Source organism: Alligator mississippiensis, chromosome 4, assembly GCF_030867095.1.
Source record: "Alligator mississippiensis isolate rAllMis1 chromosome 4, rAllMis1, whole genome shotgun sequence".
Taxonomy (NCBI): domain Eukaryota; kingdom Metazoa; phylum Chordata; order Crocodylia; family Alligatoridae; genus Alligator; species Alligator mississippiensis.
This window is the reverse complement of record NC_081827.1, coordinates 114,426,641-114,446,852: the sequence shown is the minus strand read 5'-3', so window position 1 is coordinate 114,446,852 and position 20,212 is coordinate 114,426,641. Positions and strand designations below refer to the sequence as shown.

At 41.7% G+C, this 20,212-nt stretch overlaps 1 protein-coding gene across 4 annotated transcripts in view; it reads right to left on the bottom strand.

The window, feature by feature from the left end:
* DENND5B (DENN domain containing 5B) overlaps positions 1–20,212 on the bottom strand; it is a 192,078-nt gene that overhangs the window by 78,841 nt on the left and 93,025 nt on the right. For all 4 annotated transcript variants that reach the window (XM_019489453.2, XM_019489454.2, XM_019489455.2 and 1 more), the window contains 2 exons: positions 18,034–18,700; positions 291–478 (listed from right to left, as the gene is read on the bottom strand). In XM_019489453.2, the coding sequence (XP_019344998.2) occupies positions 291–478; positions 18,034–18,700 (855 nt within the window). The remainder of the gene's footprint in view (positions 1–290; positions 479–18,033; positions 18,701–20,212) is intronic.

Genomic DNA, 20,212 nt, shown 5'->3' with positions numbered 1-20,212 from the left:
AAGAAGCAGAAAAGAAGAATTGTTAATTAATAAAACTAACAACATTTGTGAAATCAGACCTATGTAGACAAGTGCTCTTTAGACTTTTCCAATGCATCTTTTAACTGCAATGCTCTCAGTTCTGCAATGCTCTCATCCAGATCCTCCCTTGAGCAGAGACATATCTGTGCCAAAGTTATTTTATATAGTTGTTTTTGTTGTGGCACCTTTACCCTGGGAACTAGAGAGAATAAAGATTAGGTATTTTTAGCTTTAAGGCATAAAGGCTGACAACTCCATACAACATTTACCTCTTGAGGAAGTTCCAGCTTGGAACGGTCAGTTCCCTCTTTGGACTGAAGACCCATCAAGTAAGGGACAGGAGCATCTAGGAAATGTAGGAGAGAGGCAGGAAGAATGGGAACATATACGTGTTGCCACTGAAACGGGAACAGTAGAGTGGTAATACCCTCTGCTACGGTCATCAGGCGCTGATAATCTAAAAGAGAAAGAAAAAAAATAACATTTAATTATCTTGCTCACTTTTACATTTTCAGTTCGTTTAGACTTCAAAACAATTCAGCAAGGACAACTGGATTTTGCAACACTGCAAAGATCTGACTTTAAATAAAGCACAAATGACTACATTTAAAAAAAAAACAACCAAACCACATTATCTTAATCCATAGAAAATTATCAGCAGCAAGAAACTGCTGCATATAGAAATCCTTAATATTTCATCTAGTCTCCATTGTGAAAAAATAATTAGGGCCACTTTATTAAGGGATACCAAGATTGCTCACAGCAGCACAGCAAGAAAAAAAGTTACTTGGTTTTGTTCAGTACTTGGTATGTCATTTTGAGACAACACAAGGGAAAAGAATGGGTAGTAAAGGAAAAATACTATCAGATTCTTTTAAACTTGCAGCTGACTGTAAGATGAAAATTTTTAATGCATTTTCCAAGGGAAAAGTAGTTCATACCTTAGCAGTAGTTTTTATACCCTAAGTTATGCTTGTTTTTGAGTAAAATCTTGAAGATGGAAGACTCATGAAAAAAATTTCATAAAAACACATTCTTTATATAGCTTACTCTCAGACTGTTCCTTTTCCAAATTCATAAATCTGTCTAGTCATATTTAGTCTATCATATTTAATTGTTGTGTAGTCTGATACGAGTGCGAGTGATCATCTTTGTGTATTTTCTTACAACTAAAACTTAGTTTCATGTGACCAAGCCCTGTCAACATTATAAATAAAACCAAAAAAAAATCTAAACTGTAATCCCTCTATCTGAATATTCAAGAAATAAACATCACTATGTTCAAAAGTGGAGCAGTTCAACTGCACCAAGCAGTAAAAAATGAATGCATCATTAAAGGATTCTTCATATTTAAGGAAAATCTTGATTTGTTGACTTGCCAAATACTGGCAAAAGGTTTCTGACTTGAGGGGTGAACAAAATATGCGAAGCAGGACCTTTGCCCGTACCCAAGACAGAAGTAATTTTCAGAGTGATACTACTTTGAATTTCTAGAGAAAACACTCTGAAGCACTTCACAAAACTTAATTCATTAACAATTATAGCATATCAGGGAGAAGCATTAGCTCCCTTTAAAGGCAGGAAAATGAGGCACAGGAATCATTAAATGACGTGTCTGAGCTTGCATAAGAGCTAGGCATAAAAATCAGTTCTGATGCCCGTTCTGTGTTTTAGCTACCTCAATCATTTTTTGAGAGAGAGACATGCCATTTGCCCTGGGAATGCTGGGCATTTTATCCATTATTTTTCAAAGCGGCAAAAGAGATAGCCCCATTCTGACTCCATAAACAAAACTAGAAGAGGAGCTTTGGTTTGAATAGGCAGCTGAAATTAAGAAAAGGTTTCAAGACCATAAAGGGGTGTTGTCACCAGTCCCAGACCTCTGGTCATTTCTTATCTCTTCCTTGTTCTCCTCCGTAAAGCAAGCAAATGAACAAATGAACAAACAGGAACATCCCCTGGATAATCATGTACTGGATCTTTTCTGCAGTTCAATTAACTGTCCATAGACAGATAAGAAATCAGTCTGATCAACACAGTTTGCTAAATAAGTCTGCCTACAATTCTGAGAAACAACAGTGGTAGTATAAACACAGGTCACCTGAGAAAATACTGATTTCAGAAAGTTACTAGCAGGATATGCATGAACAACAGGGTGATTTTAAAAGCAGAAACTTTGTAACACTTTCTCACTCTCATTGACACTGACTGTGGAAAAATAGCCTTAATCTGCTATAGGCCATGTGGCTCAGAGAACCCGCCCCCAACCCCCCCAACTTATTTTTATTCTATCGTCCTCACAGTTAATCACAAAGTCTTAATATGATTCTGCTGTTCTAGTTAGTGTCTCAAGACTGTCTCTCAAAAACATCCATAGCCACAGTTTGCATCACAATAAACAGCTGGTGCTGGCATATTTACAGAGCAATTCTTTATGAGTTTCCATCTATACGCAGGTAGACATATGTACGGAGTACATTTTCCTCTGTGCCCACAGTTCATCCTTTGAGGAAGCATGTAAACAAAATCACTACCTGAAGCACTTAATCTCCCAATAAAGCTTCTGCAAGCTACTTAAAAATCAAAAAGGAATTGCCTACTAAAGTGCAGCATTATGAAGTTGCCTCAAAATGTATTAACAATGCTAGACAAGGTTCTTTGGGTAAATGTGATATCTTTTATTAGACCAGTTAAATAGTTGGAAAAATTGTTCTTTGTAAGCTTTTGGGCAAAAGCACCCTTCCTCAGGCATAGGTAGAGTCAGCTGGTGTTTGTGTGCTCTCCTGGGTAGAATAGAAGTGTAAGCCAATATGCAAAATGCAGGTTTGTGAAAATGCAAATGTGTGGCAGGGAGGATCAGAGTGGATGGAGATAATAGGTGGGAGAGAGGTAAGTGAGGGGAGGAGGGCAGGAAAGGGGAATGTTGACCTGGTGACAGAATGTAGCTGGTAAAATGTAGAGGTTACCTGGGGTTAATAATGCTATGAATTTTAGCAATCGAATTAAGGGATGCAGAAAATGATTGGCCTTAATATGAAGATGAAGCCTGAACAGACTTGGAAACCTTCTTGGGCTTTTGGACACGTGACAGGGGTTTAGTTTTTCAGGGTTGCATTCTATGCCCCGTAAATTGAAACGGTGAGTTTTTAATTGAAATGGTGGGTTTTATTTTTTATTTTTCTGTTACTGTATATATGTCATTGCCCTGGAAGCCACAGGAGCCTACTGAAAGGCAGAAATGGCAAGGGGCCCAATCCCCCTTTCTTTCTTTTTTTTTTTTTTTAAAGGCAGAGTCTGCTCGCTTCTCCGGTGGCAGGGAGGGGGTATTAATCTGTTAGCTCATGCCTTGGCCATGGGAGAAGTAGGCAGGCTTTGCAGAATAAAAAGAATTGGGTCCCTCACTGCTTCTGCATTAAGCAGGCTCCTGCAGCAAGCAGAATGCCTGGGGCAGCCCAGGAACGGGCTGGCTTGTCCCTGAGGCAGTGCAGGGAGGTGGTAGAAGGGTGGTTGGGTGTGCTGGCAGCCAGAAAACGTGTCAGGGACAGTGCACGGGATGCAGGGCTGCCCAGGTGGGCTGGTAGGGGGCTGGGTGCTGCTCCAGCTTGGAGGTGCCCATCCACAAAGGGAAATTTTTGTCAGGTATATATGGTAACATCATCACATGTACAAGCGCCCCTTGATAGCTACATGAAATGACAGGGAGACTAGGTCTCTACTCTGGTTGTGCTCAGTGCCTGCTGGAGGGGCGTCACAGCTTCTGGGAATTGGACTATGTGTTTTTAAGCTATTGGCAATGATCATCTACCAAGGTCAAGGCTGCTGCATTATGTTACTACTGACTTGTAACCAACTGATTGAGAGGGGGGATATTTACATGAAGAGAGGAGATTAAGTGAGTAGTCTAATCATTATATAAAGTCTTGCCATCAAGTAGCCGATTAGGGATTCCCCCATCAGCAAAACATGGATGGAAGGGAACATTACTAGATTCTTCTGTGAAATGTTTTCATTAAAGAAGAGCCAAGAGAAGAGAGCTGAACTATCTAGCTATGATGCTGAACTCTCTGGTTTTAAAACAGATGTGTCACTGATTCACATCTTCCCCATGTAAAACACGCTGTATAATGAAATTGTCATCTCATCAGAAGTGATGATGAGATGACAAACACATCCAGATTGAGAAAATATTAAGCATAATATTAAGTTTTGATTATTTGTAATGTACCTTCCTAATAGGTTGTTCTCAAATTTAACATAACTATTTGTCTTTCCTGCCTCTTCTCTATGCTTTGGTGTGGAAGTAGCTTATTAAAAAATATTCACCAGTTTGAAACAAAAAAGTGAGTTCTGGGTAGGATTTTTGGCCTAAGAAGATATGTTCAACAATCCTATTCCTTGCAAATCTATTAAACGCTAAGAAGAATATTCAAAGGACATATTAAAATTGAACGAAAACAGCCATTTATGAATCATTCATGAAGTGTGTGATGTTGAATACCCATATGCAGATCATTCACATAAACCAATTTTGAGGAGTCTCAAATACTCAAAGGTCCTAACCTACCATCCTAGTATACATAAATCTCTCCTCCCCCGAGGTCATTCAGCTCACATGGCAGGCACAAGACAGAACTGAGGGGTGGGGGAAGAGCATGGCCCCTCAAACACTGAGGTGAAATCCTGTGGGTTGGGGAACGTACAGAACTACAGAGAGATGCCTAGAGCGTCGGTGGAACACTGATCCTAGTTATGCCTGCCCTTCTCTACATAGTTGCCTTGGGGGAAGACTTTACAGGTAAAGCAGTTAGAGACTACAGCCAGTTGGAGCAGCAATCAACCACTGCCAATGTAGGGATCTTCAGACAATTTTTTAGAGAAATGGTTTTCAACCTGGTCTCCAGAACCCCCGGGGGGTCCGCAGGCTGTATCTAAGGGTCCATGAAAGATGACTACAATCAGAAGTATGAGAATACCCACAATTACAATTTAAAGGGGTCTGCATCTCCATTCGATATTTCCAAAGGGATCACCACAACCATTCAAAATATTTTAGGGGTCCACAAATGAAAAGAGGTTGAAAACCACTATTCTAAGGCATTCCAACTGGCCATTCTATACTGTCCAGCCTGTCTCCTTTTCCTCGATCACAGGATTTCTATCTTAGCCTTAACTTGCACCTGCCTCCAACTTCCATCTGATCACCGTGACTCCATTTTCCCCTGCTTTCCATTTCACTACCTCTTCCTCCTTGTTCAGATCATTTGTTCTGCTTTGGTAGTATATTCCCTCCACCTAACCCCGATATTTAGACTGAAAGCTCCTCAGGGCAGGAATTATTTGCTAACAATACCTGGAACTCCATACATGATAACTCCATTCCTGGTAAGAAATACAAAGTTATGTTTCTAGCAGACACACACCAAACATGATCCAAGAGCAACCATATAGTGGAGAGGGAGGCTTCTGAACTTCTGTAAATACTAGTCAGACAAAATGCTCTCTGGATAGCTGCCTACCTTCTCTGGTGCAAGTATTTTAAGCCAAAGATACCCAGCCTATAGTAACACGGAGCAAGTCAGATTTGCTTTCAGCTCTGGTAGGAGATCTGGGTTGCAATTCCTGGCTCTGCCAGTGGCCTCTGGAAGACCACAGGCAGGTAATTTCACTTCTGGCCTCAGTTTCCCTATCTGCAAAATAGGAATAAATAATTCCAGGCTCTTTTGCAACATCTTGAAATCTATTCACAGTAGCATGACAAAAGCTGTTTGTTTGTTTTTTAAATCTCTGAAAATATTGACATAATTCACAAAATGTTATGTAAGCATTAAAAATAAGCTCTGTGCCTGCACATAGTAGGAGACAGTCTCTGCTCTAGAGATATCTCAGGCTAAATAAACTAGAAAGTGCAAAAGAAAGGAAGCCAAATTAACTTAATTTTACAGGCAGAAACACAGCGAGGTGATTTAACTTATACTATTGTGAAGGAAACATTTTTCCCATTCCACATTAGTTTGAGGTTTCAAACTTTCTTGTTCTGTATCAGAATAAAACCAAGATCCTTCAGCAGTAAACAAATGAGGTAGAGTCTCTTTCCCTTCTAAACAGCCAGTAGCACCATGTTGAAGACACACACCTGGAGTGTTGTGGGGGAGGGAGGTTCTAGTTTGCCTGATTCAGCCCAAGGAGAAGGGACTTGAACTGGGGTCTTCCACATGTGAGGTGTGTGCCCAGACTGGCAGGATAATGGAGACTGATGGTAAACATCTCTCTGTCATTTTGGCCAGAAATTCCATCATTGACAAAATGATATGAACATCCCTACAAAAAAAAAGTCAGTTTGGACAAAGGCCTTTCCTGAACACATGTAATTTTTTAAAATCCCCATCAGTTTAGGGATTTACCAAAGGCCATACAGAAAGCCTACAGTAAAGCTGGGAACTGAAATGACCCATGTTACATTCCACACTATGCCTTAACCAGAGGTTATAGTTTCTTTTGGTTCTTCCTCTCTGAATCTTAATTTTTAAACAAAAACTATCAGTGCTTGAAATGATGAGTTGTGCAAGGTCTGCTGTTTGCCTGGAGCCCGGATCTGAGATGTCATGGAGGGACTACTGAGGCTCATCCAGCCCTCTACTACCCTATGCTGCTCATTCTTGTGGGCACCAACGATACTACCAGAGGAGACCATGAGTGTATCAGAAATGACTACAGGGCTCTGGATGCAAGGGTTAGGGGGTCTGTGGCACAGGTTGTGTTCTTGTCGATCACTGGCAACATGTAGGGGATACAGACGAGTGCATGTGCACCTGCTAAGATCGGCTGTGCTTCCCCTGGAAGCACCAGCCATGAAACCAGAAGTGCTGGCAGAAATGCACTTCTGGTTTCGCTGCTGGCTTGGTGATTTTAGCAAGGCTTTTGATATGGTCTCCCACACCATTCTCGCAGGCAAGCTAAGGAAATATGGACTGGATGAATGGACTGTAAAGTAGATAGAAAACTGGCTGGAGCATCGGGCTCAGACAGTAGTAATTGATTAGTCTAGTTGGCAGCTGGTGTCAAGTGGAGTGCCCCAGGGGTCAGTCCTGGGGCTGGTTTTGTTCAATGTCTTCATCAACAACATGGAAGATTGCATAGAGTGCACCCACAGCAAGTTTGCAGATGACACCAAGATGTGGTGGGGAGTAGTAGATATGGTGGAGGGTAGGGCTAGGATTCAGAGTGACCTAGACAGATTGGAAGCTTGGGCTAAAAACAAAACAAAACAAACAAACAAACAAACAAAAAACTTCATGAGGTTCAACAAGGACAAGTGCAACGTCTTGCACTTAGGATAGAACAATCCCATGCACTGGTACCGGCTGGGGGCTGACTGGCCAAGCAGCAGCTCTGTAAAAAAGGACCTGGGGTTACAGTGTACAATAGGCTGAACATGAGCCAACAGTGCACCCTTGTTGCCAAGAAGGCTAACGGCATACTGGGCTGCATTGGTAGGAGTGTTGCCAGCAGATCAAGGGAAGAGATCATTCTTCTTTATTCAGCACTGGTGAGGCCACATCTGTACTGTGTTCAGTTTTGGACCCTCCACTACAGAAAGGATGTGGATAAATTGGAAAGAGAGTCCAGTGGAAGGCAACAAAATGATTCAGGGGCTGGGGCACATGAATTCTGAGGAGAGGCTGAGGGAACTGGCCTTATTTAGTCTAGAGAAGAGAAGACTGAGGGGGGATTTAATAGCAGCCTTCAACTACCTGATGGGGGGGTTCAAAACAGTGGTGGCAGATGACAGAACAAGGAGCAATGGTCTCAAGTTGCAGCAAGGGAAGTTTAGGTTTGATATTAGGAAGAATTTTCTCACTAGGGGGGTAGTAAAACACTGGAACAGGTAATGCAGAGGTGGTGAAATCTCCATCCTTGGAGGTTTTTAAAACCCAGCTGGACAAAGCTTTGGCTGGGATGATCTAGTTGGGGATAGTCCTGCTTTCAGCACGGGGATTGGACTAGATGACCTCCTGAGATCCCTCCTAATCCTAATTTTCTATGATGCTATGTTTTTTTCTACATTGTTTTTGAACTCAGAATTTTCCAAATCAGAGGTTGGCAACCTTTTAGGAGCGGAGGTCCAAAAGAGGGCTGCTACTTTCCCCTGCTGCTGAACTGTTGCTGACATCCCAGCTTTGCATGCTGGGAAAAATAAATAAATGAAATAAGTAAACAAGCAAACAGATGAATAAAATTAAAAAATCAGTTATCAGACTGGATCCACTCATGGGTCATAGATTACAAACTCCTGTTCTTAAGTATAAATGCATCTCCATAAGTCTGCATACTGAATAATATACCACAGGTTGATACTCTTAGCATACTGACAAAAACTTCGTCATTGTAACCAATAATTTACAAGGGTATAACAATCAAACAAGTCTGGTAAATAAATGATTATTCCTTAAGAGAGACAAATCTCTGAATTAGTATTGTATTTTCTTCTGTGACTAACAGCTTTTACACCTAGTACATGTTCAGGCAAAGTGTTGGAGCTGACTAAAATGTTAGAGAACAGCTTTTACAAGTGTGATATGGATCAGTAGAGTTGTGTAAAATGAACATGCTAGACAGTAAAAATTAGTATTTTGCTCTGAACTCAGTGGCACATCTAGATGAGCATAGTATCCCAAGCCACAATCATGAAAACTGTCCATCAGCCTGTTATTTTTTGACCTACAACATTCATACACAGGTGCAGTACATGAGGAAGGCATAGGTGGCCCATATGCTTATGACAGAAACAGTTCATATACTATCAAGAGGGAATTTTGCCAAGTGGTCAAGGAAATAAATCACCCAACTCCCAATAACCAATTAGCCTTTTGAAAAAAATCCTATTTTATGTAAGTTTTGGTTAATTTATAGCAACTATTGATCTATCAGTATAGGTATTGATCTATCTAGTATGAGTACCAGATACCTTAAGTTAAGTAGGGTCTAGTTCTTGGAACTTGGATGAGGGCTTCCATTTAAAGCCTACAGCTGCTGCAGGAAGCATCTATCGTTCATACACACACACACACACACACACACACACACACACACACACACACACACACACACACACACTGGCGATTCCACAGTTGAGGACAGTTGTCTTCCATGACTGCTTTACTTGTGGGTCTGAAGGTGTCTGATGAAGCCGATTTGGGATTGACAGACTCTGGTACAACTTGGGCACACGTTTCTGCAAGGGGTGGGTGGCTCTGGATTCTTGATTTGATCTGCAACACACTGCTCTTGCTTTTCTATCCCCTGTTGTCATCATAAATTTTCTAAGTACTGAGATCCTTGCAGCAGACTCTTTCTGCATTTGGGATGGTCCTGAGTGATGGACTCCCATGAGTTGATGTCACTGTTAAATTTTTTCAAGCTGGCCTTGAAGATGACCTTGAAGCACTTTCTCTGACCTCCTCTTTAGCATACGCCTTGACTGATCTGGGAGAATTAAGCTTGGTTCAGGAGATCAGTGGAGTTGAAGTCGGATGATCATCACCTTGATGCTCATGGTGTTTGCTCATGAGAGGACGCTAACATTGGTATGTCTGTCTACCCACTGGATTCAAAGGATCTTCTGTAGGCAGCATTGATGGTACTTCTCCAACAACTTGAGATGTCTCTTGTATGTTGTTCACATCTCAGCTCCGTATGGTAAAGTTGGGGATCACAACTGCTTGATAAACCATGAGTTTGGTTTTGGATTTGGTGTCACAATCTTCAAAGCACCTGTTTCCTTAGGCGTCCAAAGGCTGCATTTGCACAATTTGAGACGATGTTGGATTTTTTTGATGTCAGCCTTCCTTGAGAGATGGCTTCAATGTTTCCTGATAGAGCATCCGAGTGTCTCTTCACAGGCACTAATGACCATGGACTGGAAGGCACCTTAAATGCTGCCAATATTCTCCTATTGCTGTTGACTGGAATTTGCCAGTTTTTCATTGAGACATTGGTGAAAGAGGTCTCGCTTGATTGGTGACTTGAATCCTTTGACATTGATCTTTCGTTGGTATTGCTTCTGCTGCAGGCACTGTATGGGAGCCAGTTTGAGTGACATAACTGAGAGAAGGAGTCAATGATTGGTCCAGCAATTGTCAGCTCCTAGCATAATTTAGGTAATGCAGACATCTTTGCAATCCCAGGCACAAACAATGATGTAGTCAATCAGGTGCCAGTGCTGAGATTGCAGGTGTTGCTATGATGTCTTGTGCTTGTTTTTCTGGTGGAACAGGGTGTTGGTGATGGTGAGTCCATGTTCTGCATATTTGGTCAAGAGGAGGATGCCACTGGAGTTGACCTTTCCCACTACTTCTTCGCTGATGGTTCTGGCCCAGATGTTCAAGTCCCTTCCAATTCTGGCATTGTAAATAACCAAGCACAATAATTCTGGTGTTTCAGAGGGAGACAGACAAGATTTGGTCAAGGCTTGTGTAGAATTCCTCTTTGTTTTAATTGGTGGCATCAAGAGTTGGAGCATAAGCTTTCCCTCCTGAAAAGCCACATGTATTCTTTCGTGATGGTGTGATATGGTGAGTGCAGGTCGTTGCTATAAGCTTGGCCAGCCCCCACCCATTGGTCTAAAAGTCCTCAATGACAGAGCAGGCGGAAAATGTTAGAATCTAAATGACTGCAAAGGCAGATGAAGGCCGCAGTAGAACAAGATCTCCAATTGTCTTGGCTTCCTTGCCACTGGACCAAGGTCCTGTTCTGTCAAGAACTGTGTGGAAGCTTATGTGTAGCAGCTTCTCTGTGATAAACGAAGTCATGCACAGGTGTCTTCCATGAAACTGGCTTTCCCAGCACATTTTTCAAGCCCTTTGGTGACCAGCTACTGATGATGGGAGCAGGATTCTGATAGTCTGGAAGCTCCTATTCATGAACTGTCAAAGGTGGCAGTTGCAAGAAGGTCATCTAGCACCTAAACAGTCTGCCTACCTTTTTCTGACTGGAAAACTATGTCCAGTGGGATCATCTTTACTGTGGTTCAAAACAACAGACACACAATCAATTTTGCAACCTGGAACATAAGGATCCTCATAAATAATTCTAATCGTGAATGCCCAGAGTGCATCACATTGCAATTGTGGCTCAAGAATTCAGGTGACAATACTGGCACTGCTGCACTGAGCGAGACCCAGCAAGTGGGAGATGGACAGCTCAAAGAACATGAAGGTGGCTATACCCTCTTTTGGAAGAGTAAACAGGAAAGATAACACCAACTTCACAGAGTTGGCTTTGCTATTAAGAATGAACTCATAAACCAACTCATCAAATTCCTGATTGGAATTGAGCACTTCATGGCCAGGGATCCTGGTTTCCTCTTTAAAAAAAACAAAAAAACCCCCAAAATCGCATATTCTCCGAGTAAAACCCCCCAAATCTGAATTTTTCCATGATTAAAATGAAATTCCACTACACAACTCTGCACCACGATCCCCGCTGCTGCTGGGTGGGTAGGGAGCACCTCAGCATGGCAGTGCAGAGCTCGCAGTAGTGGCACTAAACTTCCCTAGCCCGCTCTGCCCTGCCACACCAGGTCCTGCCCGCTGGGCCACAGAAGCACATGGGGGGCGGGCATCAGGGTGGGAAGCCCTGACCTGGCAGCAGCCCCAGCCCTGCCCAATTTCCTCCCTCCCTCACTATGGAGGCCTCAGTACTGCCCCCTCCCCCCTGCCCAACTTACCTGCAGGGAGATGTGGGAGCTGCTCTCCAGTCTGTCTGGTGCCCACGTGCCCCCCTGCCTGACCGCTTTCCTTCTGCTCCCCGCCAGCCCCTTGCAGGCTGCAACTAGGCCAGCCTGCAAGGAGAAATCCACTGTTTCCCACTTTTTTTTTTTTTTAAGGAGAAAAGAGAAAAACCAGGATGTCTACTTTTTAAGGAGAAATAATCTGGGTTTTACTGTGTTTTTCTGAGGCAAACAGAAAACCTGGATTCCTGCTCATGACTCTTTTAAATTGTCAGGGAGCCAATTTGCTGCTGCCATTAATGTGTATGCCCCATCTATTATCCATGGAGCCATTCTCTCTCTCCAGAGTCAGTACTTCAGTAGACTGGTGACTTTGTGAAGCTAGAGGTGCAATTTTAGGGATCAGACAAAACACAGACAACCTGTTATGTTCTACCCTGGAAAAGGCTACCCTACAACAAGAAAGGTTACAGGCCAAGAAAACATAACATACATGGAAAGAATTAGGATTATTTAGTCTAGAGAGAAGATTGAAGGGAGGGGGATTGACAACACCTTTCAAATACAAATTATGACAATCATTATCTAGGTCTACAGGAAATGGGACAAGTAACTGGTTTAAGTTGTGGCAGGGATTTAAATTGCAGCAGGTTAGAAGCCAGGAAGAACTTTTTAAACTATGAAGCCTTCGACTAGATTGCCCACAGGAGCTGTGGAACTGCAAAGGTTTTGAATGCAGATTATACAAACTGGGAATGGTTTAGGCAGGGAATGTTCTTATCTTGAGATAGGAGAGACAGACCAGCTGACTACCTAAGGTCCCTTCAAGCCTGTTTCCTGTGATTCAGTGATTTATTAGCAAGTGAAACAATTATTTAGATGTGGCTTCGTGACTGTGATATGGTATCAATATAACAACGATAGCAAAGAAGAAAACCTATATTTTACGTGGGTTCAGAAATAATTTTATTTTTCCTAGAAATATTATCAAGCTTTCTGAACATCTAATAACCAAAACTAAGATTCTGCCTCTGAAACTATGAGTCAAATGCACCCTATGGGAGAACATCTGGTATCAATATTCATGATGGCATTTCTTCCCCTTTTCTCCTATTTGGCAAATGGTTAATGGAAAAATCTCTTCCACTTCAGTAAATTTCCATTTTTATGATTTATCTAATGTCACAGGCTGCTACCAACAGTTCAGCATAATTTAGTTTATGAATAGCAGTCACCTTAGGAATTAATTCACAGGAAAACTCAAATTGTCCCATTACTGACATGGTTAAGCCATCCAGAGCAGGGCCAAAGTCCATGACAAGCTCACAAATGGTGATATCCGCTGGCTTAAGATACACACTGTCAGCACAGTATTTTTCCTGTGACTAATAGAAAGTGACAGAATACTTCCCTCTAGTGAAGATGGTGATTGTATTTTTTATTTATTTTTTTGCCAATCAGATGGGCAGGCAAAAAGTGTAGTACTATGGTGAGTGTGAAGTCTGTGCTCTTCTTATAAATGTTGAACAAATGATCTTAGTTCCTATTATGTTATCCAGGGACTAGACGGTGTGTGTGTGTGTGGAGACAGGAGAATTTCCTCAGCAGTGTTATTAAGAAAAACATGTTTGTCTTGATCACCTTTGGCTTTCATCATATTCAGTGATTACAGTATCTGCAAATTCAATGAGCTTGAGAAACAGAAATTCTGCTTTTTAAATAGAAAAACAGCAAGGGAAGACAGTTTTGCATCTTTCTCTGTGCTTTGTGTACTGCTATATTATTGTCACATGCAACATGCAATAATGGACAGCTGTCACACCACTTTTCCTAATTAGTTTAAAATTTCATTTCCTGAAATGCAGAGATTGTCAGTCTGAAAAATTGGGCACACTTACTTTTAAAAACCATGAACAATAATGTTTTTTTCTTAATGGCTCCTTAAATCATTCTCTCCATTTATTGTTTTCTTCTTTTAAAAGGTCTTATGGCTGTTGGGATTATGAACTATATTTAATATTGGCATTCAACATAATAAAAGCAGCATAAATTCTACAGTGTTGTCCAACCTGTACTTATTTATGAGGAACACTATGTAAATAAGCTAAACCTACTAATGTAATGAGCAATGAGAGTGCAAAGGTAAATATTTTAGGCAGATGTTTGACATAAAATGCTTTTACAAATATCAAGTCACAATTAAGTCATTTTATTATCTAAAAATAGATGGACTTTGCTAAAATTATATCTTTTGGTACACTAACACAATCTGTATCTGAGATTGCCAAGCCTTCATGGAAAATGACACATTAAAATACGGTCACAACTAGAAAACTGAGCACTGAAATGACTTTTACAGCATAATTATGTATGCACAGTGATTTATATTATAATTTCAAGATTTAAATACGTTTGCATTTTAATCTTTTAGGGGCAATTATCCAAGTCCTTTGGAAAAAAAACAACACAACTTGGGAAATGCTCAAAATTATAATGAATAGAAACAGCTTAAGCTATAAGAAGTTTATCTTTGTCTTGTCCACATGTTCTCTCTCCTGTTTAAATCCCTTGGAAGGCAGGCATTCACAAAATGGATTGCCGAGGTTTCCACAGAGCCCACAATTTAATTCATCTCTATCCAGCAGGGATCTCTTGCCGGTAGTATTTTGTTACTGATCCTTGGGAAATTGTAGAAGCTATCACAGAACGTTATTAACTTGGAAACTGTTGGAAGCCCATGTATTCATGATACTATTAGTTCCCTAGTCACATGGGAAAGTTACAATTTCAACAGAGAGGGGAAAAAAGTCTTGATGAAAAGGTATTAAATTTCTTAGATTTAATAAAAATAAGCGTGTGTCCAAATAAGAAGCGTGTAGAAGGCATTAGATAAAATATAAGCGTTGGGTTATGTGCTTTACAAATTGTTTCTACACTAGTAGTTAGAGGGAGTTCAGCTTGGTTTGCCAATTCCCCCAATTTCATTGCAAGCCTTTTACTATTTGGTACAGATTCTTAAAATCTCAACTCCTAACGCCACGGGGATATCAGAGCTTTCAGTTTTACAAAATGAATCTCCTAACAGTCATGGTTATGGAAGACAGTGTAACTCAGAAGAGGAACAACAAAATTGAAATCTCATGCTGTGGGAAGGCCTTATAATTTTTGAATGCTTTGAGTTGGCAACACCATGAAGCATGAATCCCAACATCCAAATAACTTCTACCTGAGTGAGTGGGCATTTCTTTGTCTTGATGGCTATACAAATCTGGGACGAGTAAAACGTCATTGTTGCAACTTGGTACTTTCATGTTGTGTTTAAGACTAGGTTCAGAGGTGCAGCCTGACAGCTAACAAGCTGGCTCCCAAAATGACTAGGTTGATGTGCCAAGCCTCAGCTCTTTGAAGTGTCACGTTTTATATGTCCAATTAAATTTAATGTTCTGCTAAGGAACAAACAATTCTTTAGTACACAGCTACTTTTTCCTTAGCAGACATGCCCATGCTCCCATTTAGGTCATGGGAGCTTTTCAATTGGAAGGGCAGTATTACATAAGAAAATGAGTTTAAGATTGAGCAAATCTAACCCCAAATCATAATGGGCACCTATATACACCACAGGTTTTAATCCTCATTAAAATTAAATATGATTATAAAATTTAAACTTGTTCATTTTGGAGCGTTGCATCTGTGTTTACATGCACTAGGTTTTCGAATGAATTAACCCTGGTCCCTGGCCAGTGCTGCAGGACAGTGGGATGGTCCAGCACTGCTCCCCCAGCCTGGGCTCCCCCAACCACCCTGTGCCTGTGCCCTGCCATGCAGCTATGGAAGCAGGGAGCTGGCAAACCCCACAAGAAAAAAAAGGTGGAAGCAATTTGAAAGCAAAAGGATTCAAAGGGGGTGAACTGCAAAAAAATCGCAGTGCCATCTGGTAGACAAAGAGACTCATTACACATCTTTGAGTGCGTTTATGTTTGCATGCAACGAATCCACAGATGCAACACTTTAATTCCCAGACAGCCAAACTAAATTACATTCACGGAGTTTTAGTTTACTGCACAAGAAAGACTTTTAAAGGTTGGGAAATCTCACTTGTGCAAACAGAATTGCAGCACATGAAAGGGCAAAAATTGTGGCGTGTACATGAGTCCTATATACCTTTGTGCAAGTCACCTAACTCCTGCAACTGCCACAGGTGCAACATGGTGTTATGTTGCTCTACCCAGGTGGGCAGGTAAGTAATAAAGGTTAGAGACTATCTGTAAAATGTCACAAAAATGGCATCTAATGTTAGTACTCATTAAAACTAGCCAATGTATAAACAGCCACATGCTGCAGCCACCCCACCTTGGCAGTATTATGATACACCAGTCTTAGGGGGTCTATAAAGGCTCATAATTAGCACACAAACATTAAGTGGTCAGCCTCGAGCTCTCCATGGGTTGTCATTAATACTTTCACTCTCTTTGCTTAAAAGACTTTCTTTACTAGAACTGCCGATACTAAAGAAAAGTTTGCATAAGATATTTGCCCTGGTAACAGGAAGTTGAAACCAACAGTTCCTAAATCAACCACGATGGGCAATCCAGTCCAGGGACACAAGAAGCAATGAGGTTGGAAATAGTCATCAGCTATCTGATGCCATAATTTTGATGGTGGCACAAAGCAAAAGTATAGATGTCTATGACCTTTGTCACACCACAAATGCCTCTGCTTGTAGCTGAAATAGAAGGTAGTAATAGGGTTTTTTTGTGGCAGATGTCTATTTGCTTTATGACAGGACAGCACAGGCAGCATGGAACTGCTCACTCTCCAGCCACCTCTTGAGGGGCTCAGTCTTGCAGGGCTTGGGAATTTCTGTGCAGAAAAGTGGGCCCCTGAAGCCCCATAAGTCCTTCCCCTGCTTTTCTCTTTTACAGAGATGTGCCCCTGGTAATCTCCAGGGGCATGTCTCTATAAATGGGGAACTCCGGGTTTTGCTGTTTATGGAAACATGCCTTGGAGATCCCCAGGGGTGTGTATGGAAGTGCAACATTTTCAACTTACAGGCCCAAGGCTGAGAATCTATATTTATCTTTGGGCAACTTCCATATCCTTCCCTGGCCCACAAAAATGTGACCTAATTTTCCAGGATGCGGATGGCCTGCACCTCTCAATGCCTTCATAGCAGATACAAGCATTCTGCATCTTTAAAGACACGCATGCTGCCTATTACTTATCCTGTTCCAAGATCTGCCCCAACTCCTTTTTTCAAGATATGCTTTAGGCACTTAGAGCCAGATTTACAGAAGTGTTTAGGAGACAGTGGAAGCAGACAGTGCAGCTTATAAGAGCCTCCAAATAATTAAATTGTTCTGCACTGTGCATTTGTTAAAGCGTTTGCATTGCAGTACAGATCTCCAAATAATTAAATTTCCATTGAAGAATTCAGTAGGAATTAGAAAGTCATATGATATATATGGCTCTTAAGTCTGGCCCCCTAGACAAATACCATGAACAAAATAACAACGAAAGTATGGGAATCAAAATCTTATAGTCCTCCAAGTGTGAACCAGGTGTTTTCCGAGTCTGTATCTGAAAGCTTGTAACCCAAGTTAAAAGAAAGCGTTCTGTTCTTGCCTGACAAGTCAAGACTTCCAGAAACTTTAAATAACATGAGTGGAGACAGGATCAGTGAAAATTGCCTTCCCTCCAACTTTGCATATGTAGCTTTGATGGTTAATTGCATCCCTATGAGAAGACCTACTGCAAGATCAGTAGCTTAAAATAACTTAATCTCCATTTATAAACCCAACCCAGTTTTTAAGGTGTGATCTCAGAGGTTAAAATGTTCAACGTCTTAACCAAATTTATCTCTTCATTTTAACAACTCTAATCATATAACACTTTTAGTGTGGTGCTGAATCTGAGAAAGCATATTCAATGTAGTTTTGTGTGCGAAGCACAGTACTTAATCCTGTCATTTCTTGCAAAAGGAAAATTTAGTTTTGTGCTGCCTTTTAAGATAAGCAAGAACATAGTTTAAGCATGATAATTAAGTGAATTCTATCACTAGCTGTCATGAGTGATAAATATGACGCATAATTAAACAAGTGACACCTAACCTGGCTAGAGGAAACAATTACTTGGTTCTTTCATTAGTACTGCTTCATTTCTTTTTATTACATGATTGGGTCTCACTAATCCCTTGAAAACCAATAGGTCACAGAAGTTGTCAGCACCACAGTTGTACAGAAGATGCCTGACGGAATCAGTAACTTAAATCCAGAAGGACAGCTTACCTTGTGAATACAGAAGAATCTGCATCTCCAGCAGGACACATGTAAAAACCTGGACGAGGTTTTCTAATCCCAGCAGTTCAAAGACCTCCCGAAGAGGATAGTCAGATAGTGGAAGTTCACTAGGCCCAGGTCTCTGGCAAATGATAGGCTCAGAAACGCCATAGAACTTCAGTGACCTTCCAGGAGGTGGAAGGGGCACTTCATAAAGTATGTTATGGATATAGCTCTCCAGTGGTAAAGGTGGGGGTTGCTGAGAGGTAACTGCCTGGTAAAGCTGGATAAGGAACTTCTTGCAAGCCTGCATGAAGGGCAAAGGAGTGATGAGGCATATACATTTTGATACATATAATGTGTCTCTGCTGATGTCATAGGAGTTGTACCGCTGGAGCTTGGCCAGTGAAGTGGCATCTCCTTCGTCGATGCTGCTAGCTAGGGAGTCCATGCTGCATGAAGACGAGGCATAGACACTGCTGTATTGTTCTGCGTTGTGCATTTGGTAAAGCGTTTGCATTGCAGTACAGATCTGCTTGCTTGTGACCTCTTCATAGAAAGTAAGCACAAATCCATAAGTACGAGAACCATCTTCTCTGGTAATTATAAAAGAGTGGAACTGTGGGTCTCTGTTATCAGCCTGAGTCCTGAAAGATAGCCCTTTAGGCATACACAGCTATGGAAAGGAAAAATATTAATTATATTAGTATCTAATTTGGAATATATAAAAATACACATTTGGTTTCATAAGCAGATAAAGCAAGTGGAATAAATGTAAGTCCATACATGACAGAATAACTTTTAAAAATTAATTCTTAAAAACGTCTTGAAAATAGATTTGATAAATGAAGAAGAATCTAGCCCAAGCTGAAAAAAACCCAAAAGCTAATTTGTAAAGTGGAACTGAGCTTCAAATAATTTTTCTAGCTGGCAGGATGACATGTATATAATTATTTTGGATGATGAATAGCTACTGCATTACATATACATTTCACATAACAGACTTCAGGTTTTTTTTCCCACCACAGTGAGTTATTTTTTCCTCAATACAATAAAATGGGATCATTATACACCATCAATGCTGAAATTCAATACCATTTTTGTAATTACATTCTTTTGATTAATTACAAATTAGGATTGCTTGCAAGGTATTAAGTATATTTTCTCACTGAAACAGTAAAAGATTATTTTGATTTGTAGAAGGGAAACCCACATAAACTTACTGCTTAATCTACTAGTCAGCAAGATAGTTTAACAATAATTCTATTACACTGAAGTATTTCTTTTAGGGGTGCACCAATAAAGATTTTTTTCAGCTCATACCGATGACCGATTATTAGCCAGCCATATCAGCCGATACTGATCCGATAGCCGATATACAGCCCGGAAGCTTGGAGAGCAGCGTCTTCCTGGTAAGTCAGTTGTGGAGGGGAGGAAGGGAAAGTGGGGGAGGGAGGTGTTGTGGAGTGGGGGGGCACATCAAGTCACCCATGGTAAAGGAGGGAGCAGGGCTGAGGCTGGGACAAGTGCTGTCCAGTCAGGGTGGGGCAGGTTGCAGTGGGGAGTTGCAGGCAGCTCCCCCTGTGCACATACCTCCAGGGGAGACATGTCCCCCCGGATTTGTGCGTGGGGCGAGGGAAGGCTACCTAGGTCAGGGCTGTGCTTGGATGGGCAGCAGTGGTGCTATGAGAGGCGGCTATGGGGAATTTTGGGGTGGCTGTATCCACCCCTCCCAGTGCCACTGCTGCCTGACCTGCTCCCACCCAGGACCCCTCCCTCCCACCTGCCAGGAAGAGCCCAGTGCAGCCCCTGGCCCTGAGCTGGCAGCCTGCCCTGGCCCCACACAAATCCAGGGCTGGGGGCCACATGCCCCTCCCCCATGCTTCTCCCAGGGTTGTGCATAGCAGCAAGAAGCTGCTTTCACCTGCCCCCTGGACAAGCCACCTTTAGCTCCATCTCGTACCCCTCCCTGCCAGCGCCTGCCCCAGCCCCAGCCCCATTCCCTCCCTTACCATGGGGACCTCTATCTTCGCCCCCACGCCCCTTCCCTCCCCACAGATTTACCAGCCCAATGCTGCTCTCCAAGATGCCCGGCTGCATTCCCGGCCATGTGCATGCTGTGGCTGCGTGCATGCACACAGCATTTATTGGTGACATTATCAGCTACACTGGCCAAAGAAAAGTCAAT